Below are 25,453 nucleotides of genomic sequence, written 5' to 3'. Positions count from 1 at the left end.
CCCAATTAATATCAAATGGTTTATTAGCAATTAAATAGTTTTTGTTTACATTTTAAAAATATTTGGGAGATAAATATTTGAGGAAATAGAGGCTATTACAGGTGCTTTATCAGTTTAGCTACTTGACGTGTCAATTTATTATTCCATTTATTGTGAGAAACGAAAATGAATCAAAAAGCAAATGCCTCCTCTTTGTACAAATTGCCCATGAAGCGAATCATTAAGCGGTAGGCTGTATCTGTTGTACAGAAGAGTTGCTCTGTGCAGCTGATTGCTACAGTCCAGGCTGTGCAATACAGACAGTTCTTCATAATGGTCTCTGCTGCAATAACAAAGAAGTATAACGAAGAATCTAGGTGGCATTATTTTTAATAACAAAAAGGAAGGATGTTTCACTCCGAGTTTTAAGGGCACTTGTAAACAAAGCCCGTTGTTTCTCTCTCGTATCTGTGAATGTGATGTTGTCCTTCAGCACAGTTCACAGTAAATTTAATGAGAAACACCCTCCCTTATTCCTTGCCCCACTGCAGCAGTTTCACTGGGTCTTCCTTGGCCATCAGGGTCTCTGGTGGTGGATGTCAGATCAGGCACTGGGGATGCGTCTCTCCCACGCTGTTGATCTCGAGGTCCTACTTTTGCAGCTGGAGGCGACTGCAACTTTGTCTCTTATCTACCACCAGGTCTGAAGTCTTGTTCTTCAGCTGAGGTGGTGGTGATTAATGATTTGTTTGGTAAGTATTAAAGAAAGAATGAGGGCCTATAAGGATGGGCATTGTGGAGGTCTATAACAGAAAGATATCCCTGATATCTAAGTAATGAGTGGAAGGCATTGAAATATGGGGTAAGTAAGGCTTCTGGTATAGTCTGATCACCTATAAAGATGCAGGCAGATCTGCTATCACCTCTGAAAGAGCCAGGATTTCACCTGCATTATAGCAGACCTTTGGGAAAATAACTCTTAAATGCAGTAAAATGCTTCACCGATGTTTAGAATTTTAAAGTCCATGTGAAAGGTATTTGAAGTTACCAACTACTATTTATATTCTTAAAATAATGGTATTGCCAGAATGATATCTAAATGAAGTTTAGAGAAGTAACTTGATGAGTAATGAGGGGAAGAAACCATTGTGGGAACAATTGCTACAGAATTGTGGAGGACAAATAATGCACAGTTCAACTCGCTGTTGCTGTATGAATGTTTATCAGGGACACATTTGCTATCCACATCTTCTTGGTGGTTTCACAAAATTACACTGCCACTCCCTCCTCCTTTTACCATCAATCCAATTTTTGCATTGTCTATTGATAAGTTAGAGAAACTTCATCATCATTTGAGATGGCTACAAAAGGGCGTGGGAATTTAGTTGGGTTCACTAATGGGAATTCTGAGCCCATGTTCATCTCCTGAAACACACTGCCCAAGTCTGCCTGTGATGAAGGGGGCTTGCGAGAGATCCAATGCTGGATTGCAGCCAAAAGGGCTCTGATCTGTGTTGAGAAAAATGCTGGGTCTCTTCGTTTCCCAGCAATTTTAGTATAGTTGAATGTGCTCAGTATTTTGTAATGCCATGTCCTACTATAGGAAAAAAGAAAAAAGTTAATTACACTCCATATAAATATTTAGCCACTTTATGTAATGCGTCTGAAATGTGAGCCAGCAAACTATCCCCTCAGTCCACTTATCAGTGTTTTTTCCTGACTTTCTAACTTCAATTATTTTCTCATCATTGCACTGTTCTTCCTTAATGCATGGATTACATGATGGAACAGAAAATATGTTCTTGTTTATTCAAGGGAAAAATTACACAAGTCCTTTTATTGCATGTCTTTATAAGCAAAGCAACTTGCTTTCTAAAGTGTTTTCATACGTATTACAAATATACAGGAATTATACAAAAACAGTACTATGGTTTTTATTAACAGATAATATTTTCTTTCCCTTGACTCAGTTCTGATGCAAAAACATCCTTGCTCCTAGGTTTAAATTATACCTTAATTAGGTTGTTATAAAATCACCTGTGACTTTATTAATCTTGCAAAAATAATAGTTGTTTCATGTACACAGTGGCAGGAGAATAGTAGTTTGTATTTGTTTAAACTGCTTGTTTTGTTAAATTAAGTGTTTAAACTAATTAAAGACATTTTTTGGGATGTCTCAGCTTTAGCCTGATAAATGAGAGGCACAAGAAAGTACACATAGATACTTCCTTATTGCTCATAAATCTGTACTTATTACAACTGTAAACTCTGGAATGTAGTTTTATGACTCCCATTTCATTGAAAACTATATAGGCTATTACTGATGCTAGATATTTGAATAAGAGCAATTTTGAATTTTGGGTTTGATTGCTTTTAATTGTGAATTATGCTGAAGCTGCTGTAGTCACTATCTTAAAAACTATTTAATTAAATGTAAGTATCCAGCTGTGTGTATTTCCAAAGAGCCAAGATGCTCTAAGATCTTGAACAGAGGAGCAATATATATATGTGTGTATATATATATATGAATCACAGGGTTTGCAAAAACCTTCCCTCCTCAGTTTTCTTAGAATTTCCTTACTTGGGGGTGTTTCATTTGCAGCCTTAATGATTGTTTTAGTTTCTATTTCTTGTGTGTAATTTGAATTTTTGAAATAATAAGCAGAAATTAAGGACAGGACTCAGCTAGGAGGATCAATATGGAAAGCATCCTGGGCAGAGAGAGGAATGGAGACTTGAATCCTGTTTCACCCCAGCAGCCAAAGAGGAACAAATCTAACATGCCTTGACTCTTCTGCCCACTGCCACCAAATGTGAACTTTTTTTTCTCTTGATTTTTCTTTTTCAGTATCTCACAGTCCTAATTACATTTCCTCCCCTCTGAGAGATCGTTGTCCTCCTTCCCTTTTCCCTGCAGTCCCCATCTTTGTGCCAGATCAATACCAGATCCCTATCCAAGTCACTCTCCTTTCACACTCTACTTTTTTTTCACAATTATTCCCTATCTTTCTTGTCTGAGCTTCTTCCTTTCCCTGGCCACCTTTTAACTCATGTCTTCTCTCTTGGGTTTCTCATTTGTCAGTGTCCTTAATCTTTCTTTTTCTGCCAGTCTCTGGGATGAGCTTGTCTTTTCTCTCATCTCCCTTCCCCTACCTAATTTCTCAGGAAATCTGTCTCTTGATTCTCCCTGTTTTTCCCCATACCAGTGGCACTCAGCCCCTTGACTCAGCCAGTCCCTGTTCCCCTCTTATATTCATATACGAATCTGCCCCCTTGGATGTACGAATCCTCAGCCGGTTACACAATCCAGCAAGAGTTCAGCTAAGGCTTCTGCCCAGACTTCAGGCATGCCTCTGAGTTAATGACTTGAGTTAAAGAATCAGCATTAACTTTGAATTTTCTGGCTTTTGACTTTTCTTTTCACAGCTTGACATTTTTGTAATGCTTTGTTTTTCTGGTACTTCAAAAAAAACAGATGGCGAATAATGTCACAGCAGAATGCATAACCCTGGCTTTGGCAAGTCTGCCACCCCATTACCACAGCTCTCCAGGGCTGGTTAATGGTGTTGTCCTCGGTCATCCTGGAGCATTGCCCCTCCTGGTCACGTGCCAGAAGAGCCACCATTCGGTGTCTCATCCTGAAGCCAGCTTGGCCACCTTGGAGAGGTGCCACCTTGGGTAGGTGGCAGCCATAGACAGGCCTCTCAGCAGGGAACATGTGGGCTGCCAAAGGTGCCAAGGAACAACAACAAAAAAGACAAATAACTGAGATGACACGCTGAAAGACAGCACACAGGGAAGGGTCAGCCCAGGGGCAGAGCAGAGAATTGATTCACTAACCTCCTAGATGCATCTCACTGATTTTCTGCAATACCTTGACAGAAACCAGATACTACAGTGATAACTAATTTAAAGGTATCAATAGACAGTCACACTCCAGTCTCCTGAATCCCAAATATTTTCCGTAGTCACACAATCACCCTGTCCCTCCACAGCTACACAGTATGCTTAATCTGTGTGATATTATACACATCTTCTTTGAACTGTGACAGATTGGGGCTGTGCAAACCATTTCAGAGGTTTGCAACTTGGTATATTCTAGGAGTGATTTCAAGTAATTACATACCTGGATGCAACTTTGCACAAAGACATATTTTTATGAGCAGTGGAGATTTACTAAAGGGATGTGGCTCTGACAGTCACCACTGCAGCACTACGCACCGTATCTCACAGGTCAGCGGGAGGCTGTGTAGCTCCCCCATATCCATGTCCCATCTCAGCTGCCTAGGGAAACAAATAGAATTAAAAATGCTTGATGTGAACTGAATGCCATCATCTAGATGTTTAAAAGGGAACAGAATCAATTTGATGTGAAAAAATATATGATTATGTAATTGGGGGTTAAAGTGTTAGTGGGTCCTCCCAAAATGCAATTAGAGAGATACTATTCACATTGTGAACAGCACACCTTTAATCTTAAACTATTTCAGAAGCTCCGTATGTGTGGTTTTTCCAACTGCATTTACAGGAAAGTTCCAGCCTAGCTTAATAATATAGTGGCAGTACTTCACAATGCTCTCTAACGTACAGAAGTAGCTATTAAACTGTCAACAGCAGTAAAAGATGATATTTTGATGGCAATGGATAGGAACCCCATCTTCCTGCTCACGCTACTCAACGTTTCTGTAGCTTTCAAGCACAGTCAACCATAATTTGTCACTGACTTGCATACGTGACATTGGCTGAATAGGTAGTCTGAGCTACAACTGTGTCAATCAATTTTTCAGGCAAAACTCACATAGCATCAATAGACTGTTATTCCCTTTTTCTTCTCTGTACCTCTTGCACTCAATCCTGTTCACCATTTACCCGGAGACCTGTAGAGAAGTTGCAGGACATGCCAACTTCATTGCTGAAGCTGTTCTGCTGATATCGACCTGCATAATCCCCTTCCACAGCTGCAGCTAGAGATATCATTATATATACAGAATGAAGAGCAAATTCGGTCTTGGTACATCCTGCGGGGAAACGTTTCCTAGGACTGAGTTGGCCAGTATCTGTCTGGTTATCTTCTCCTTTCTGCCTAACCTTTCCTTTAATGTTGCACATATCCTAAAGGACATTTTCAACATTTAGTGCGGGTGAAGAAATAGAGTTATTTCAGGTGAAAATATATTTTTTGGCCATTGTTAGAAGTCCACCATGTGAGGGGGTGACCTCAGCAGTGATCTCTGTAATCGCCAACCTGAAACCCTACTGCACTTGCAATCTGGAAGAAACAGCAAATTGTAGTTTGTGCCAAAATCTAGCAGATTATCACAAACTCTTCTGTCCCTGCTGCGGTTTTAAGCTTGTGATCAAAGTTTTAAAAATCCTTCAATCCCATCTACATCAAACACTGAATAAAGTTGTGTTTTTCTCAGTCTAAAACAATCGAGAATATCCGAGGCAGAAATAAGCTTTACTTATAAATTCTCAGGCAAAATCAAATTATTTCATATCCTTGTGCTCCAAGTTGTTTTTTCTTTCTTGTCTTAACTGGAATGATGAGAAAATGGTGGGAGGAAAAGTGCATCCACCTGGGTTGTTCTAGAAAGGCTCGGCAGCAAACATTATGAAGTCTGCCATGAAATGTTCATCAGCCTGATTTGCGTTACAATCTTGAAATCATTGCAACATTGTTTGAGTTAAAGATTACCAAAATCACTACATGCAACTGATAGGAAACTATGTACCGTAGACCCCAATCAACTACAGGAACACAGTACAACGCTAAGAGGATTTTAAGGTATTTGTTCTTATGTTCTCTGCATTTTAAGTCTTTAAACCTGTTCCGAGTCCAGGAACATTTTGTTGTTTGTTTGGCAAAAGCATAGCCTCTAGAAAGGTATCTAGGAAATGTAGAGGTCACTAGTGTACTCAGTAGATTTTTGTAGTAGGTAATCACCTCCTCCATTAGAAATATGTACCTCAGAAGTACTTCTATCTGAGGTATTTTTCTGCTTGTAAAGCCCTTTGTACACTGTAGTCAACTCTCAATATCCTTTCTGACAGCAAACCGGCTCAGATCACATATTCTTAAGACCTTTTTCCTTAGCGAGTTCAAATAATTTCTGCACAGATTTTCTGCACTCTCTTATTTGCCAGTGTCCTATTTAGAATATGGATACCAAAACTAATACAATATTCCAGTGCTGCTCTTAACAGTATCAGATAAAATTATAAAAATGTGTGTTTATACATCCCAATAATGCATTATATAACTGCATAGGTAATTGATTAAAAAATCCTCATCATGTTCAATTATTAGCTTTGTGATCAACTAATTGGAGTTATGATTATTTTATTGTTATTATTTTCAGTCACTGTACATTTCTAGATGGTAAACATTGAGGAAAATAATGGTGCTACTGCTAATTATTTAAAAAACTTTAAAAGTTAAAATGTCACATTGAAAGATATCACCTTCAAAACCTTCTTTTAAAAATAACACCGCAATATATGATTGTTTTTTAAAAAGTAAATTATAAATCTCCCGGTTTTCATTGCAGTTTTTTTTCCCACAACGTGTACTCTGAACATGAACATTTTGGAAGCCAGGTGTTAGCTATTTAGCAGTCCAAGAGGTCATTACAGAAATATGCGCAAAACCACATGCGAGCAGCGTACTTGGAGATTACCTCTTAACTTTGCTCAAGAAGCACTCAGAAACAAAGAGCCCAGCTTCAATATTTAAGTCAAGAAAATGAAACATTCATGTGCTGTAGCTAGATATTGTTGCTGTAGCCGAACAACCCGTGCCTGCCTGAGGTTGAGGATGCACAACTGAATTTATATTCTGGTCATAAAACCTGCATTTAGGGACACAAATTCTAACCAATCAGACTAAATAAATCAGCAGGCCCAGGTTTTATCATCACAGATAACCCTCATTAATCCAGCAAGTTTTTCCTGAAGACAAAGGACAAAATGAATTGCTTCATTGGAGTTGCCTGAGCAGCATGCTAATGCGGGGAGGTGGAAGGCATGAATTATTCATGCCTGAGCAGCCTGAGCAGGCAGATCCTGGCTTTCCCTGTTACCACTGCAACAAGTGGCGACTGGCCCGGCCACGCTCGGGCCATCGCACATCCCCGGAGAGCACCAAGATGCCTTCTGGAGGGGGAAAAACTCCGTGCCTCCGCTGCGCCCGACACAGCCGGGTGGATTTTCAGGTTAAGCCTTATGCAAAATGGACCCGGGAAACACAGTCTTTTGTAACTCAAATGTACTTGACCATAAACTACTCTTCTTGGAAGAAAACTGGTTGCTTTGGTAAGTTTGTGCAACTTGTGACGTTTTCTGAATCCGCTGTAAGCTCTTTTCAGTTTACAGTAACTGTAATGTGCAGTGTTTTATCAGCCTTTCTAAAAGTAGTCTACATACTTTCTGCTTTTAAAATGACTTAAAGAAGCCTAAAAGGCATGCAATAACTTTACTTTTAACTCTATAAAATGTGTAAACAGTATATATGGAAGCGACACTAAAGTTACAATCAAGTCTTCTTAAATTAACTTATATTATTTAAATTTTTGAATCCCTGTAGCATGCTACTAAAACAAAATATATTTATGATCCAAGTCTGATTTCTTGCAGCCAAAACTGAGACTAATGTGATTCAGTGACAAACTGGAGAATCTGAAAGAACATGTGTTATTTTTCATAAGAAATGTCCGTTCCTTGTTCTAAGTGTAACTTGTGCTGCTCTTTATTCAGCTAAACACATTTCTGAGGTTGGGAACAGGAACTGAGACCTGCATAACATTCTTATCATGCATTAACTGTACTGTTGTATTATCAAATAGTTGAAAAGCATTGGTAATTTACCCAATTTTTCTAAGGACAAGAAGGAGATATATTTTGTATGTAAAGCACATGGTAGTGATGAACTAAGGCTAGACCTACCACTTCTTTATAAGGTGAAAAGCATCAAAATATTTTGCTTTATTATTCATTATCAGTATACCTACCTATAATGTTTGTTTCAATTGTTTATCTGATTTTTGTTGTTTTCCAGTAGCAATACTATCAGAATTGCCTGAGAACTCTCAGGTAACTCACTACTTGGCATGGTTAAAAAATTGATATAAATAATCAGCTCCCAAGATCAGAGGCCATGGATAGAAGCATGAATATGAAATGAATCTTGAATAAGTTTTGATTGTGGATAAAAAGCTCTCCCTCTTTTTATTTGTTTGTTTTTAATTACATAGTCCAGATTCTGCTGCTTCTACTTTATTTTCTTTGTTTTGATCATAAAAGCATTTTATTTGACATCCAAAAGACAGCCAAATTTTGAAGGGATAAAAGTACTGCATAATGATATCTAGTGCTAACAGTAATTAAATGCCCTATGTTTTAAGAAAAAAACAAGAGGTGAAAATAGGGATATGTAAATAGCAGGAGATATGCAAACAATGGATGTAATCCTGCACTCCTTAATCATGGGAGTAATCCTTATTCACGTAAGTAATCCTGTTGGTTTCGATAGACTCACATCAGTAGGTGCTGTAGCATAAGGCCCATATTTTTCAGGGAGATAACGGTGTCTGGTTTACCTGTTTTTTCTGTAATGTAATTTTAGCAGCACAGTTTTTAGTGATGTGTTTGAATGCATTAGTGATAATACTAAATTAGACTTTACCAAATGTCTATTTTGCTTCTAAAAGTATAAGAGAGAAAAATGGAATAATGTATTAGATGTGTCACTAAGAAGGTACAAACCCCACATATTTTATTAGAAATGTGCTTGCAGTGGAGTAGCACTACTCACTCTGTCGGCTGTGTTTGTAGATTATTTTTTGGTACATGCGGTATATAAACTTTGCTTCTTTTAGGATAGGATGCAACTTTAGCAAAAAATCACTATGACACCTGATGTCTCATAAAGTACATTTGGGTCTCCATAAAAGTGATGTTGACAAATATCGTTCATCTTTCTGATTTAAATACATGGGTTTTGCGGTAACATCCTGTGAATATCTTTATTGCTGTAATGGTCCCTGATCTTGCTAAAATAACACTTGCAGTTCTGCCTTGGGAATAACGTTTTATATAAATGTTGCTGTTGTTTTACCCTCCTCATCAGCCCAGCTTGGCACTTCTGAGCTTTCCACTCCGAGACCCCATAGCACTGCCCTGTAATCCAGGATGGAGCTTGAGAGCACCTGTGTGCCCTTCCCCAGGCAGTGCATCTGCTAATGAGGGAAAACTAATTACTTAAAAGCTTTTGGTACAAGGGGGTTGAGAAGTATAAATAGTCATGAACTGTTCCTGGTGCTCTGCAAGCCATCAACCTGTGTTTGTGCTGGATGCCAGCAGCGTTAGTGTGGATGTGAACGTTGCCCTATAACCACTGCAGTCACTGCTGTGTTAAGAGGCCTCCTCTGTGGAAATATTCTCTTGTGTGCATCCTGAAGGGGCCAAAATAGAAATGAAGTAAAAATGCAATGGGTGATGGTTCCAGTCGGTATGCAAAACTTACACTTAAGTGAAGTTGGTATTAAGTACCCGTTAGCTTTTTGTTGGTTGCATTGAGATATCAAGAATGAACTGATTGTTCTTTAATCAGCTTCATCACATGGAAAAGATTCTGGTGTTTTGTATTTTCAAATGAGGTATACTATATTATTAGCATCTACTTACACAGAGATATGGTACTGAAGCAGTTTAATGCTGAGGCTACGTGGCTCTTATGGACAGTAGAGTGCCAGAGGGAATAAAATGACCTGTGCAAGAGGCTGGAAAGGCAGACTGGCAGCTGCTGCCTGGGGAGAGACTGGAGTGGCCCTTGGCAGCAGCTTTTCTTTTCACTTACTCCATGCAGGGTCTCAGCAGGAGCATTAAGCCTCTCCAGGTAAGTCCCTTTCTGTCCCCTGACCACTGCCCATGGAGTCAACCCCACAAACACTGTTTGGACATTAACTTGAACTGTATAACCACAGTTTTGAGGGTACTTTTTTCTACATCCATTCTCATTTATTGAATTTAAAAAAAAAAAAAAGAAAATCACATGCAGCTGGTTTTGTTTAAGGATCTCCAATGGGCAGAGGTCATGTGCCCATTTTAATTTTTACTACCTTTTGTGAATTTTAGAGGTGGCTGTTCATGCACATTTATTGAAGTGTCTTTAAAACTTGGCCAAATAAGGTGCTCTAGAACGGTTCAGCACATTTTGTATCAAAAAATCATGTGTGCGGTGATTTGGAGCAGCATATTTTATTGGTTTTTTTTCCTTTGTGCATAAAAACTACATAGAGCAAGAGGTGTTTTCTGTAATCACTGACATGTCACTCTCATGTCTCTCTTCATTAGAGGATGTTTATCTCTCCTTGTTTCCCACCCAAGGCAGAGGGCAGGGGGATGCGTGGTCTCTGCTCTTTCCCCAGGTTAGCAGCTCTGTGAGAACAAAGCTATGGGTGTGCATGCTGCGAGCGATGGCAAGAGCAGGTCCTTTGTGGTTTGGCAGCATTCCCTCCTTTGTGTGAGATGTATTTTGCTGCATTTTGGGGTCGGTGACACAAAGGCAGCGCATTGTGGCTGTTCTGCCTGGCTGTGGGCATTGCTACGGTTGATGGAGTTTGCTGCATCAATGTGGAAGCGTGCTGAGGTTTCCTACTTCGGGCTTCCATTGCAAAGCTTGTCTAAATGGCAGTTACGCTGGGCTAAGTTATTTGAAACAATACCAACCTTCAGTTCCAAGTAGTACACAAAATAAAAGGCAAGTTTTAAAGTGCAGGTAGAGGAAATTTTCCGGCTGTTGTTTTGTAGCTGTCTGGGAGTTTGTGGCAGAGAAAGCAGAAAGACTGGAAAAGCCAGTGTGCAGCCTGCACGGGGTGCAGGTTGAGCAAGGTCTGGGAGTGTGGCCCTGGTGAAGTCGAGCACCAGCTGAACATCAACCACTTACATTACTGGTCCCCTGGGTCAGAGCCATGCAGAAAACTTCAGCTAAGGTAACACGATGTGGTCACTGGCTATGGAGCAGAGCCTGGAGCGGGAGACGTGTCCTGTGGTCCAGCATGTCCTTGTGATGGGACTTGACACACTTGTTGTGTGTAGGACCTTGGGGACAACAGTGCCACATGCGTGACCAGGGAACAATTTCCAGCAGAAGGGAACTGCAAGACATTGTGGATGACTCAGTTAACCTTAACAAAAGGCTAAACCAACATAACTACCTTAATGATATGCTTATGAGTATCTGCCTAGTGGTTTCTAAGTGGAAAAGCTGAGCTGGTATGACTAGACATATTAAGTATGATTAGACATATTAAGTATAACAACAGCGCAGATAAAACTGCAATGCATATGAACTTCTTAAAATAAAGGTTTTCACTTGTTCTCCTTGTGTTCCTTTGCTGTAAAACCTGTTCTGTGTCTGAGAGCAGCCAGGTCTGGAGGACCAGAGTCCTCTCCCTCTTTGCAGTCCAGCCCAACCCCAAGCTGGTATCTCCCCAGAGCATGTTTCAACACTGGTCTTGTTTCATGTGACATTTATGTCTCTGTATCTCTCCGGAGTGGGAGAGAAGAGCAGAGAACAGTCACACTCAAACCTATGTGTGTGGTCCCAGGCCCAAACCTGCCTCAGGTTTCCATCGGTGATGTGCAACATGCATTAATCACGGTCGTGTGATGGTGTAACATGTCAGTCACGCATCTGACAGTTCACCAGGAGCAACTGGGAAAATTCAGTGTAAACTACTGTTGGGCATACAGCTATTACCACTATCTATTTTGAACATGCATAATCTTTCCTCCACTCCCTGCAAAGTATGCGCAGCCTCTTGCCGAGTGTTGTATCCTGGTTTGTTGATGGTGTGTTACCATTAGTAATAAGGGTCCTGCACAGGGATGTATCACAAACAACTAAAAATATGTCTTTTCTGCCTTAATATAAACCTTTCCTGATGATTAAAGACAATTGGTGGAGGCTTTATAAGGGACAGAGGATGTAATAGTGCAGAACAAACATACAATAAACAGTGACAAAATTCCAGTTATTTTGGCCATCTTTTGGAAGACGAAGAATCGAGTCAAGAGAATATAGATACAATTTCCCTTGTATCTGTAGTATATCGTAGGATAAACATATGGAAACAAGTCTTAAGAGCAGAAGACTGAGCAGAAGGTAACGTTAGCTGCAGTCCTCATGGGTGGTGTGGAGCACCTCTGGGATTGTGTTTCAAATCTGTCTGTTTGAATTTCATTGATTGTGTTTATTTTGATACTTCTAGTGATCTAAACTTCTAGTGTCTCTTAGAGCTGCATACATGTAAAATAAAGTTGTGAGGTTGAGTACACAACAACCGGGCAAGTTGGGGAGATGTCTTGCACAGTTTGGCTTGGACATCCCCGTGGGGAAGCGAGAGCAAGGCAGAGCCCATGGCTGCACAGTGCTCTGGGAGACTCTTCTGCCTACTGCCTCTTCTGAAAGCACCAACCGCCGCTTTTCAGATGCTGAGGAGGAGCCCGCTCTCCTCTCCGTGTCACCAGCACAGTGCTGGTACAGCTCTCCTCACATCCAGCATTTTGGACACGTAGATGAAACAAATATGTTCACAGCTGTCAGATGATTGTACGTGTAAATCAATCCCACCCACAACACTTGTGTGTAACAAGGGCTGTTTTGGAAATGCATTTAAAATTTTTTTAAAATATTTTTTTCAATAATATCAGGTTTTAACAGGCAAAGTTCCCCCACAAAGTCTAACAGAAGGAGGGTACTTTTCTCCTATGTAGTCAGTTTTTGTCAACAGATCACCTTTAGGCTAAATTATACTGAAAACAAGGTTTAATCAATAACTATGTGGCTGGCTCTCGCTTTGCTAAAATTTCATTCAACCATCTTTTTGCTCATGTGACTGAGGGAAAATGAGACACCCATTAAATTGAAGGCGTGTGCTCACCTTCATTAATAATATTGTGCAGTCTTGCAAAACCAGAAAAGCAGTCTGTAGCGAGGTTCCGTGCTAGCCTGCAGATAACGGCACAAAATTTCTCAGCGTAATTTTAAAAAAGGAATTGAAGCAATGTGATTTCATTCTTACTCTCTACATCTACAATTGAATGTGGATAGTACAATGTGCATTGTCACACTGAGTATGATATACCATAGAGTGCATTGTGGATAGATCTCTCATACAGTCCTTTCCATATAGAATAAAATAGCTGGATGGAGATACAGAACTTAATGGGCGAAAAGAAAAAAGCTGCATACCAGAATGGACATAGATTTAGGAGGGTTGCTATGGTTTCTTTTATAAAAATCTTCCAGCCACAGAAATGACTCTTGCAAACAATGATGTATGTAGGTGTAAAGAAACGTATCACACATGCAGCAGCAGCCCATGTGTACGGGGCCAGGCACACCAGTGAGCGTTCGGTGCTTGGCTGGTGCTGGACGTCGCCAGTTCAGTCGTTCCCTGTCCTCTCCTTAAAATTAAGTTGTCCTAATGCAAACTGAGAACTGTCGAGTGGTAGCAGCCTTTGCTTGGTGAAAAGGTGAGTGCGTAGCTAAATCACCCAATCTGTTATTTTCCTATTGTATCCTCCTCTTTCTGTTATCTTTCTGAATTTCTCAATGCTGAAATTTTTAGGGCAAATGCTGCTTGCTTAATTTTTTTTTTCTTTCTTTGCCTGCATATTGCCTTGAACAACAGCTCATGACCTAGTTCTGCCTTTTAATTGCTACTGCAATATGAATTTTAATTCCAGCTAAAGTCCAGATGTATTGAGGATATGCAGCACATGTCAGGGCCAGGGTCATTTATCTTACAGGCCAGTGTTTCCCAGGCCTTGAATTCAGGGAGCCCTTAACCTTTTTGAAAAAAATCTTAAACAATCATCATGTATTTCACTGTTGTCTGGTGATGGGAAATGGAGATAATAACTGTTAATCTAAATGCTAATATGTATTTTCTCTTACAGCTTAGTTTGTTTAACTGTTCTTTAAGCCTCAACTAAAAATATTAATGGAGATAAATGTGAAACTTATGCTTGCATCCTCCAGTGCCCAAGTGAACCGGGCTATGGGTACTGAGAATTTCTAGGAGCCCATCTCTGCTTATAGATACTTAAAATTTTTTGCTTCTTTTCATGACTGTTTTTGGTGACTTAGGGACGTTGGTGGTAGAAGATGAGTGGGTCATCAAGAATTGTACGTATTATGCATCTGGTGAAGATCACAACTTGATGAACAGGGTGTTAGATTTAGCATGTTCCAAAAGAGTACGCTTTTTGGAACAATGTAAACTTTGTTCACAAAAAATATCTTTATTTACTACTCTGCACTTTAGAAGAAACACTGTGGCTACATTTATTGCATTTTGAGCATCTCAGATTTCCTCTATCAGCTGACATTTAGCTGTTTTGCTTAGCTAAGATTTCCCTCTTTTGCTCCACTGAAAGGGTTAGTGAAGGCAAGTTTTCAACATGCGTTCTACTGACTGCTCCAGGAAGGGCTTAATTTTAATCATTCTATGATTGCAGCTTGTGAAAGATGCTGGAATCCTTTGGGAGGAAAAAAACCTGCATATATAAAAACATAAGCTGTTTTAGGTTAGATTAGATCTTGAAATGCTGGGATACACTAGCATTTAATCAGCATAGAAGTTCATATTAAGCGAACTACAAAATGGAGAAAAAAAAAAAAAGCAGTTTCTGATGTACACATAGGCATGCCCTACCCAAAACATACTCATACAAGGCACATGTGAGTGGAGTTTTTCTTTATATTATACCAGTTGATGTAGAATGAAGGAAAGGAGAGTTGATAATACTCTGGAGAGCTGGAGGAGGATCAGAAAGCTGAGGACACAGCCTCACACAAGTGCTGGAAAGTGTCTGGGAGGAGAAACCCAGGGAAGGACAGCACACGGGTGCATCTGCATTGAGTGCTGGTAAAAAAGCTGTTAAAAGCTGGATCTAAGAGCAGAGCAGCTGCCTGGACTGTGGCTCCATGGGCTTCTCTATAGGCAGTCAAGGGTTCACATCATCTTTGCCAAGGTGCATGGAGGAGGATCCTTGTCTTCATCATTAGTATCCTCTTCCCCGAAAACTTCTTGCCAGATCCTAGTGCTTGCTAGTCACTCTGCCAAGCAAAGATTTAAAAGCACAGCTGCATCAAATTGTTATCACAGTGATATATTACAGGCATGACGTATATTGCAACTTGTTCTCATGGTAGACATAATGTTACTGTCTTATATTATTACTGATATTTGATGTACAATACAACTATATTTAATTAGCTAACTAAAATGCATTCTCTGCCAAAGATATGGTAAGCAGGAGGGAAAAATCACCTGCTTGGAGAAATGCCTCATAGCAGGATGACTAAAAAAAGCAGCTAGTACAGTCTGAGAAACAGAAATTTAGTGCATTAATCCTGAAGATCCCCCCCAAAACCTGTGGAACCTTGTAGCTGAGATTTCAGAATAAAACCCAGCAATTTAGCTATAAAATAAATCTCTTTAAAAGGAAACTGTCATGATATCACCTACAAACATTTTAGAACAGCAAATTAATCTAAAGGTTACGATTACGGTAGAAAAAAAGATGCTTCTGTGCTCAAAGGATAAGTACTTTTATGGTTGGGAAAAGACCTTCTGTTCCTCACCCAAAGGGCTGCAGCTTTGCCTTAAGTGCAAAATTCAGCCGTGGCCCAGGGAGTCGTCCCTAATACAACCATGCTTGTATCATCTCCTTGATACCCACATTCACAGTGGCAACATCAGATCATCAAATAAGGTTTGATCTTCTTTTTTTGCATCTGCTGTGGAGACAGGAGACCAAATTTGCTGGCCAGCAATCTGCGTTGGTTTCTCGACTCATCTTTGTGTGGTTGATGGCAATTTCCATGCTGCCGTCGCTGCCCAAAGCCAAAACCTCCCTCGGCAGCGTGCAGAGCCTCCCGCCAGCAGCTGAGCTATTAGCAATCGCTTTCATGTACTGCTCTCCTGTGGGAAATGTGGGCTGACTTGGTTATTGTACGTGGGAGGAGGATGTGAGAGTGCGAGCCAAACACCACTGCAGGTCCCTTTTCTCTTGCAGGTGGAAAGATAAAAGGACTTGTCAAGGGGTCTCTGAGCCCTCTTCCATAAAACCAGGGGGGTCTTTTCTTGCCTGGGGTTCACGGGGGGCTGTGAGAAGGGTCCCCTCTTGCACAACCTCTGCTGCTTTCACCCCGTGAGGCTGGTACAGAGTTCAAGGGCTGCAACGGGGCAGGACCACAGCTCCTGCAGCACCTGGCTGGGGCAAGTCTGTGACTCCCAAATTGTGTCGTTGTCTGCAAACCTCTCCCTGAACAAACAGGACTGCTCAGGGAGTGCTGGCGTCTGAAGAAAAAGGGCTGAATGACATGGGGGTCGATAGGCTTGTGCAGAGTTAAAGAGCTGGTTTTGTGGGTCCTTCCAGGAGCTTGTCCAGCTCGTGGAGCAAAAAGGTCAGAAAGGGCCAGGAGGGAGAAACCTGAGGAATAGCATAGCGAGCTGCAAGGAAACTTGGGCTACTGTCTGCATTTTGCAGGCTGGTAAATGAAGTCCTGTTCTGGGTCTGTGAGAAGCAGCAAAGGAAGGAGAGAGCGAGGGGCGTTTTCTCATGTGCTGGGACTGCCTTCCCAACCTTCCAGCCGATAGATGGTCACGGCAGGTTACTGGGTAATGACTTAGTCTTAATCATCTATGCTCATTTACTGTCTGGATCTTCAGTGAGCTGCTCTGCCTCTTATTCATGTCCAAATTCTGCTTTATTACTTTTAATGCTGTTTCTTTCCCCTTTGTGATCCTCAGGTAGCAACTGTGTTTTAGCTTGTTTTCAGAAACCAGCAATAATATTTCCTGAGACGATTCATTTCTTTAATTTGTTGTTGTTCTGGTGTCTGACACTACCTGCTCGTGCAGAGCTCTCCCTGGACTCAACAGTCTCACTGCAGTACATGTATCTTGAACACAGTTTATTTTAATCAGGGCTCCCAGAATTTGGTAATACTTCAGGCCAATTTCTACAGTAAATCTGAACACGTTCAGCAAAAACATGTGCAGCCAGTGATCAGACATAATTGCCAACAATTTCACACCCACAGCATCCTTGCTTGACTCTAAAATTCCTGGAGCCCCATCTTTCCCATCACTATTTCAAGCAGGAATCTTGCAGTTGCTAGGGGATGGAATTTCTTAATGCACTTATATATGAAATATTTTTAGCATGAAGTCGAGAATTACCCATACAGTTTTCTGGTTAATATTTGCTGTATTAAAATGGAAGGACCAAAATGCAGTGAGAAGCAAATCTCCAGAGGTCCGGAGGCCAGGTTTGATACAGGTACTATCCAGGCATTCAGAATATTACTTGAATCTGTGTCTGCTGAATTTAACTGGAGCTCTGACAATTACAGGCTGTCACAGGAGACTTCCACTCTACTCCTGACTCAATTACCAAGCCTCATGCTTCTCATGATATTACCATTGCTGTAAATAAAGTCAAGTTCATTCTCCTTTTTCTTTACTATTCCAAGGAAAAAGGAAGTGGCTGACTTCTACCACCTAGCATCAAATTGAGCCCAAGCCTCAGAGGAACTCTTGGTTGAATCTGAATTAAATATTTTTTCAGCAAAGCTGTGGTTATTGATGCACTGAATTTAAAAAACAAAGCCTCCATTTTTATTGCCCATTGCCAAATTCTCGTTATAAGAGCACCTAGGACATAAAGGCTAAAAATGACAGATATACCAAAAGAACTTAGGTACCCTTAAAATTTTACAGATGAGAATCAGTAGTAGGCACAGTACTGTAGCATACCACTAGACTATGTTTAGTGCTACTGTATTTTCCATAGTGTATTCTGTTCCTTATGCAGCCTAATACTTGTTTTCCTTTTTGCCTATTCTTGCATACTGAAAAGATGTTTACATTAAGCTGTTCGTGACTCTTGGTCTTTTTCCTAAGTGATTAGTTGATTGCAGCTCAATAATGTTTGAGTAGTTCAAATTATTTCTTGCACTTCATGTTTGTAGTGATCTCAGTGTCTACATACAGCTTCTGAATTGTGTCCAATTTTGGGGATTATTAAGTGTGCATGCGTCAGTCAGGCTCCACTTCCAGTGTAAGTGCTTTCCTTCTCTTGATTCTCTCCTTTTCTAACTGGGGTTGCACAGGCTGATTGCAAGAAAGGGCATCAGCAGAGGATCATCCCTGGAAGTGCTCTCCTGTTGAAATGAAATTCCTCTAAACCTGGGACTCCCCAGCTGTGAAGTGCACATCATACTAGAGTATCGGATGGGTTGCTCCAAATGCCTTTGTAGAAGGACTTAACTGAGCTGCATGAGATAAATGCCTCCATAGAGGCAGTACCTCAAAAAAAATTCTGTATCTTGTAAAGGTCCTTGCATACCCCTATGACTCTACCCCTCGTCCAGCTCAGGTGAGCTCCCCCTCTGAGACACTTACCCCAATTAGCTGCAAGGCATTCGGGCTGATGCGTGAAGAGGTGGGATTGGATTTGGCTTCTGGATGTCAAGGGTGGTATTGAGGACTGACGTACGTGAGAAGTGGTAGGAAGGGTGGGAGATGGGAGGTATTTTGGGGTCCTAGGTAGGCATGTAAGGATTTGATGTGGTTTAATAGAGGAAGAAGCAGTTGATGCACGTCTTGCACTTGTGCACCCATGCCTTTCTGGTAGACAACATATATCTTTAACCAGTTTAACCAAGGGTGATAACACAATGTTAAGAAACAGGTGGTAGGAGAATGGAAGCCCCATGGAAGAAACGTGGTTTAGCAAACAAGGGTATATTCTGTGCTAGAGAGCTTAGTGTCACCTATGTTGGTTTTACAGCAACAGAAGGGAATGTCTGGGCTGCAGTTCTTGGTTCTTATTTTTTAATGTACTTTATTAAAGTACTTTTTATAGTGTAAAATGCCTGAGCACTCCTTGGAGCAAAGAATTCTTTTGAGCAGCAGATTGCTTCCCCTATTCCTTCATGTGCTTTCTTTTATCCCATGAACCCTCTATTGTTTTACCTGGTCCACCTTCCAGCCTGGCTAATGAGTTTGTTCTGGAAACTGGGAAAATACACTTCTGAATCTCAGGTCTAGAGTCCCTCTTCACTTTCTTTAGCCCTTTAATGAGCCATTTACATATAACTAGAGAAACTAGCTGAGACACCTGATGTGAAGGAGTGGGTTTGAGCTGTGGATCCCAGCACCTGAGAAGAAGGTGGGAGTTGAGATATTCCCTCCTCATTAACCCATCAGCTGGTTTGAGCACTGCCTCCTCTCTTTGAATCCTCAAACCTCTTGATTTTCTTGTCTTTAAAGTGTGAGACTTTTTCCATTGGTTCATGGGACTAGGGAACCTCAGAGGATGCACCTGGCTCAGTGCTGCAGCTGGAAAGTGGCTGCTATCATAGTCTCTCTCCTCAGCCATGCACAAGGCTCAGGCTCAGATCAACCTGAGCAGTCCTACCTGGTGAGTAGGACTGCAAACTGGGAGAAAGTCTTCAGCACAATGCCTTGGATGCAAAGCTGAGGCACAGTGGTAAGAGAGGACTGTATGTGCAAGAGGACAACTGCTACATGAAAAGGAAGCTTCTCCAAAAGCCCTATCTCTGCAGGCATCCAACCTCTGCCATGCACTGCCATGGACTGCACATCCATGTGCCAAAATACCTCAAGATCCACAAAACCTCAACAGAAAGAGGACGCTGTATCTGGGTAGAGAATTCACACAGATTCTGCCGCTTTCTGGTAGGTGCTGCTGGGGAGAAGTGAAGTCTCCGTCTTTGGGCAAATAGTGCCATCACTGATGCTTTGTATTAAGAGGGCTCATTAACTCCACAGTGCTGTTTCTGAACATGAAAAGTCTTCTTTTCACAGTGCAGGAGTTTTAACTGTGCCCTGGCTAAAGATTACCTCAACCTGCTATAAATTGAGATGTTTCACTAATTGGTTTCTTGGTTCATTAGCCAAATTGTGAGTATGAGGGAAATGGAAAAAGCTCAGAATGAATTTCCTTTGCAATCCTTAATTTAAATGGTGAATAATAATCTTATGCTGAACAAAACATGTTATGTGATTTACAGTGATGGAGTTAATTTTTTACTTTGGAATCATTTGCCACCTTTAAAGCTTTGTGGAAAAATGATCCTCAGCTCTGCCTCATTCTGGCACAGTGTGACACCAGGTAGGAAAGTATAATCATTAGAGTATAATGTAATAATGTCAAATTTTATACAGAAACTGTGGCATGGGAGTTCCTCCTCATATATTGCTTTAAGTAGTGAGATAACAGTGATAAACAGCAAAAATCTTTTTAAAAGTCAGCTTTACTGCAATGGATGCTGTGGCTCTATTTCCATTGCAGCCATGTAAGTAACAAAAATACAATGTGTCCCTAGTTTACTCTTTCCGATGCAGTGCATTCAGCTAAAAATCAAAGATAAACTCTGAGCTGCTGAAGGGAACAAATTCCACTAATTCATCAAAGCGAATGCTGTAGAATTTAATCTGTTTTATGAATTTTCTACCATTGATTGTTATGGCATGATTGGGGCACAGAAGGTCATTTGTGAGCACTGAATTGCTAGTTGTGTGACAGTAAAAAAAGAAGGCTAAAAGAAAGGTTAAATTAAAGAAGCCGCTAGAAGCTATTTTTGTAAGATGAATGTATATTATCTAAATTAATGACAGTAAGCCTCCAATTAGCTGGATGTTGATGCAGAATTACAGCTTTATAAGGTAAATACATGTTTTCTCAAGCCAAAGGGTTGGGTAAGGAAATGTTTAGCCTGCAGCTGTAGTAGGGTTACAGGTAGATGAACATTTTCTGTGTATTGGGGCACGGTGACCTCACTGCTGTTGCTGACAAATCTTTACAATAAATCTGTCATTGCTTCCTAACAGCAATACAGACTATGAAACTTATGACCTTGTTCTCTAGAGTATCCTCCCATAATATGGGATGGGCAAAAGCCTTGAATGTGCTACTTTCTTTTTCAATAAACAGCTTAGCTTTTATTTTAGAACAGAGATTTCTTCTTCAGCCCAGCGCGTGTTGTTTTGGCACAAATAAGTTTGAAGTGGAACCTCTAAACTTGTTTCTGTTTGGTTAATTTATTGAATTCCTCTGTAAATATACATCAAAGGGAACAGCAGCTATGAACTCCTTTTGTTGTGGTTTTTGCAATTTATACATACTAAAATAATTGCGCAATGGAGTTATTTGAATAACTTACTCCTTGGAAAGGGTAGAATTTTCTTGCAGATTGTCTTTATGCGAAAGGTGGGTTAATCTCCTAGATGTGTCATCTCGCAGGAAAGCACTGCAGTTGCTCACATTCATGAATACTTGCAGTATATCATTTAGCTGTGCATAGGAGTTTACCATCATTATGGCATTGAATATCAGAAGAAAAAAAAATTCATCTGTAAGAAAACCCAACAAAAACCCCCTAACAAACAAAATCCCACACCAAACCCCCCAAACAACAAAACACCCAAAAACCACCTTTACATTATTTCTTACGGTCTTATTTTCTTAAATATTTCTAAAGGATGCCCACAGTGCCTTTTATAGAGGCCCTGTGATGGGAACATAATAGCAACACAGGTGCAGAGCAAGGATTCAGTTACATCATTATCCTGATTCTGGTCATTTAGGTTCACAATTTAATTATGTGTTGTGCAGAAAAAATATCTTCTAACAGATGTGTATCTACGCAGTAGTTTCACGTTTCCCCATGCCTCTTCCTAGGCATCTTATGAAAGCTGTTTGTGATTTTTGCAGATCTCTAACATCTTGCTTCTTTTTTGACTTTTGCTGACAAGTCCCAACTTATTTAGTGTCAGTATTTTGCGGCAATAGTCCCCTTTCTGGGTCATTATAGGAAAATATTAGTTCTTAGTATACTTCTGCTGTTTTAGGATGGAAATTGAGCTTAAGGAGGTTTTGAGGTATTGCTGTGTGTAATTTGTTTATTTACCTAATTTACTTTATATTTTCCTTGGTTCTTGGCTCTGCTTCTTTGTCAGCCTGGTTGGTCTTCTGTCATTTCTATATAATTTCTACTGGTTTTTTTTTTTTTCATAGTGTCCATTGATTTATCTTAATCCCAACATATTTCTGAGATGCCTGTGACATCAATATGCCTTTTTTAAAAATAAGCAGGCATTCTGGATTACTCACTGCTTCTTTGCTATATGTTCTTATTTGAACTCACACAGTTCATATTGCTTCAGTTGCTATTTTTATGCTCCATGTATAATTGTAGTCGTCCTTGTCTTGACTGTTCTTTGCAATTTTTTTAACCTGAGAGTGTCCCTCTCAGTGTCCAAAGATACAGAGGCTTTTATAATCAACTTTTCTTCAGCTTTTAGTGGGGGGGAAGAAAAAAACCCGCAACCAAGAAAACTCTCTCAGCTTTAAAAGCATTAACTGTGCTGTTCTATTCTGGTATAGATGGACCCAGGCTTTCTTTGCAGGCCTCCTCCTTAGTCCCCACGGTTTTCCCAGTAAAGCTCTCCTCTGTCCTTCTCTCCATTGCATTTTCCCACACAGGGACTGTTCTATTAGGGTGGGACTATTTTTTCTGTGAGGGTTTATCTTTTTTTCTTTTTTCTGTCCACCTCTGTCTTTCCCAGTTCATCAAACTAACTATCTGAGGAGAGATTGCTCTCCTGAAAGCTGAGTGGTATTTCCAACATGTGTAATCAAAGACAAATTGTTATATATGTTGCTTGACCCACGTCACCAGCTGGACACCAGCCCACCTTTTTCTTAATTCATTTTTTCCTAGCTTTGATCCCCACTGATGTTTATTTTACATTTCTAGCAATCTCTAAAAGACATTTAGCAAAGGCTTTGGATATAAGATGAATTCCAAAATCCATAGCTTTTCCTCATATTGTATTTTCAAACTGAAATCCTCTTGAAAGGTCACTTGAAGGCTTGAAATACTTGAGCATTTAGATTGTGGTTGATTTTTCTCATGGTGATTGACTAGCCATCAAGCTCATCATGCTCTTCTACTGGAAACAGAGTAAGTGGTTACTTTTTCTTTTCTTGTAAAGAAAGAGCCCACTGAACTTCTTTGATACAGCTGCTGATGGAACTGCATTATGGATATCCACAGAAATGACACATGGATCTGACCAAATAGTGTAGACCCAACAGTGCATAGGGGAAGCCATTTCATATGTGTGTGCTGTGGTTAGTTAAAGGAAAACACTGATCCATTTTGAACTGCTTATGATGGCTGGTTCATTTTCACAGACCAGCATGGCAGTGTTTGAGTTATGATAACTCTATATGTCCCCAGTGAGATGCCATGGTGGCTTCTTTATTGTTGGTGTCTGGTTTGTATGGGGCTCTTCTTGTTGAGTTGAATGGTCTTGGTCATCATGCTAACAACATGTGTTTAGTTGTATAGTTGACTGTGGATGTGTTGTACAGGATAATGTATTTATAGCTGGAGGCTTGGTTTGATAGCCTTTCACCAAATCTGGCTGAAATAAGGATTATTGCGTTCACAGTTCTACAGGCAATTCCAAATAGCGTAACATTTCACAGACATTTTATGGTAGATTAAAACACTGAATTGACTCAGGAATGGCTGAAGATGGTTCTTTTATAAAAGAAATAAAAATATAGCCCCACCACCATCATATGCACAAGGATCAAATTGTTTCTGAGACTTTTTTACAAATGCAGAAAAAAAAGAACCCTGAAGTTTCTGGCTAGGTGGGATCTTCTTTCAACATTGACCTGCCTACATGTGAGTTTGTCGTTTTAATTAGTCTTTTTTTAAGCAGCATGATGAAGCGTGTAATCTTATATGTGTTATCTTGGTAGTCTTTTCTCTTTGAGATTAGTATATATCTGTTGCTCCACTCTTAGTTCATGGCCTTAAAACACATTTCCATTTAGCTTCCAGGCTTTAATGATCAAGCTCTGCATTGACAAAATAATGCATAATATTGAGTTATGGTAGAGAAATGTTAATATCATAGAGTGATTTTTCTTTTTTTATTCTTGGGAGAAGATAGATCATGTAAATGAGGCAATCATTGCTGAGAAGCTAACTTAAAATTTTTCATTACTCTGGTACAAAGTGCCAAGCCTTTTTAAGAAAATGGAAGATGGTAAGTGCTGTATGGAATTCAGTAGCAAAAACATAGTAGCTCGGTGTATCCCCCTTTGAAAAGCTGCAAGACTGGTTTTTTTGCAATGAGTGAAAAAGTAAATTGTATATTATTTCTTCAAGAGAATTAGCTTTTTATTTAAGACAATTGGTGTTTATTATAATGTGCATTTGGAGAAACAGATTTAAAGCAACCCATACTCTTTTGGATTTATGATGGGGCTTGTATGATTGGTCTTCACCACAATTAAACCTTATGCCTAAAAAGAACTATTAAATATTCTTCAATTCTTATTAAATGTTCTTCAATTCTGTGTAATCCTGTATCATCTTCTATTTGGCAGCTGCACAGCAGCTGTTTGCTCACTGTCTTTTGAGTAATTCTCTTACTGTTCCAGAGTGTAATATACCTAGTTTATTTAAAGAAAGGGAATATGTTTTATATTTTAAAATCCCTTTTACTGCAGTTACTGCATCTTTGCGGATTTAATTAGGTCTCAGTCCCTTCCAAATCATGTAAGTCAAAGGTCCCATCTTACTTGTCCCTGAGGCATCATTACAAAAAGTCCCCAGATGGAGCCTAGTTTCTAACTGATGACTTTACCATATAGGGGCTAATTACTTCTAATCTTACACATTGATGAGACTGTATTTTATGTGTCTGAGCCACTGAAACTGTAACTGCCAAATTATCCTCTACTGTAATATGTGGGTTATTTTGCCATTAAATGGACTGGCTTCACAAATGACAATCCCTTCCTGCCAGGCTCTTGCATTTTAAACCATAATTATTTCTGGCACGTGGTTCCATCCGATGAGCCCTTGTTAATCCGTGTTATGATCTTGGATAAGCTGCTAGCGCCTGGCTGATTTAGGCCAGGAGAGGGTGAGCAGAGTGAAGCAGGGGAGCTGGGAGCCAGAGTCCTGGGGAGGTGTGGGTGCTGCTCTCCGGGGCTGCAGCCGCCTGGCTGTGTTTCACTTAGCCCTGCCTTGAACCGCCGGCTATTTCTTTTTATGAGCAATAACCTCCATCAGATATTTAAAAGAAATGACTCAACACTTTCACCTTCAGAGAGGGAAAAAATGTATTTGGAAGTCTATAATGCATGAAGGTGTTGGAAGCCTAATCTAGTATAAGCTGCCTTCAGTCAGCCCTCTTAAGCACCAGGGAAGAGAAATGAATATCTAAAAAGCAGCAAATAACTACAATTGCACTCTGATTTCATGGCTATATGTGATAGAGGTCAGTAACATAAAGCTGTTTATTTCTTCATACAAAGCAGTGGCTGTTATCATAACTTG

General features: G+C 40.1%; 1 protein-coding gene across 1 annotated transcript in view; it reads left to right on the top strand.

Moving 5' to 3' along the window:
- The first annotated feature begins 7,112 nt into the window (after positions 1–7,112).
- Positions 7,113–25,453, top strand: part of C7H10orf90 (chromosome 7 C10orf90 homolog) — a 67,641-nt gene continuing 49,300 nt past the window's right edge. The window contains exon 1 of the mRNA XM_074830098.1: positions 7,113–7,293. Within this exon, the coding sequence (XP_074686199.1) occupies positions 7,128–7,293 (166 nt within the window). The 5' untranslated portion in view covers positions 7,113–7,127. The remainder of the gene's footprint in view (positions 7,294–25,453) is intronic.

This window comes from Strix aluco, chromosome 7 (assembly GCF_031877795.1).
Source record: "Strix aluco isolate bStrAlu1 chromosome 7, bStrAlu1.hap1, whole genome shotgun sequence".
NCBI lineage: Eukaryota > Metazoa > Chordata > Aves > Strigiformes > Strigidae > Strix > Strix aluco.
This window is presented reverse-complemented; position numbering and strand designations above follow the sequence as displayed.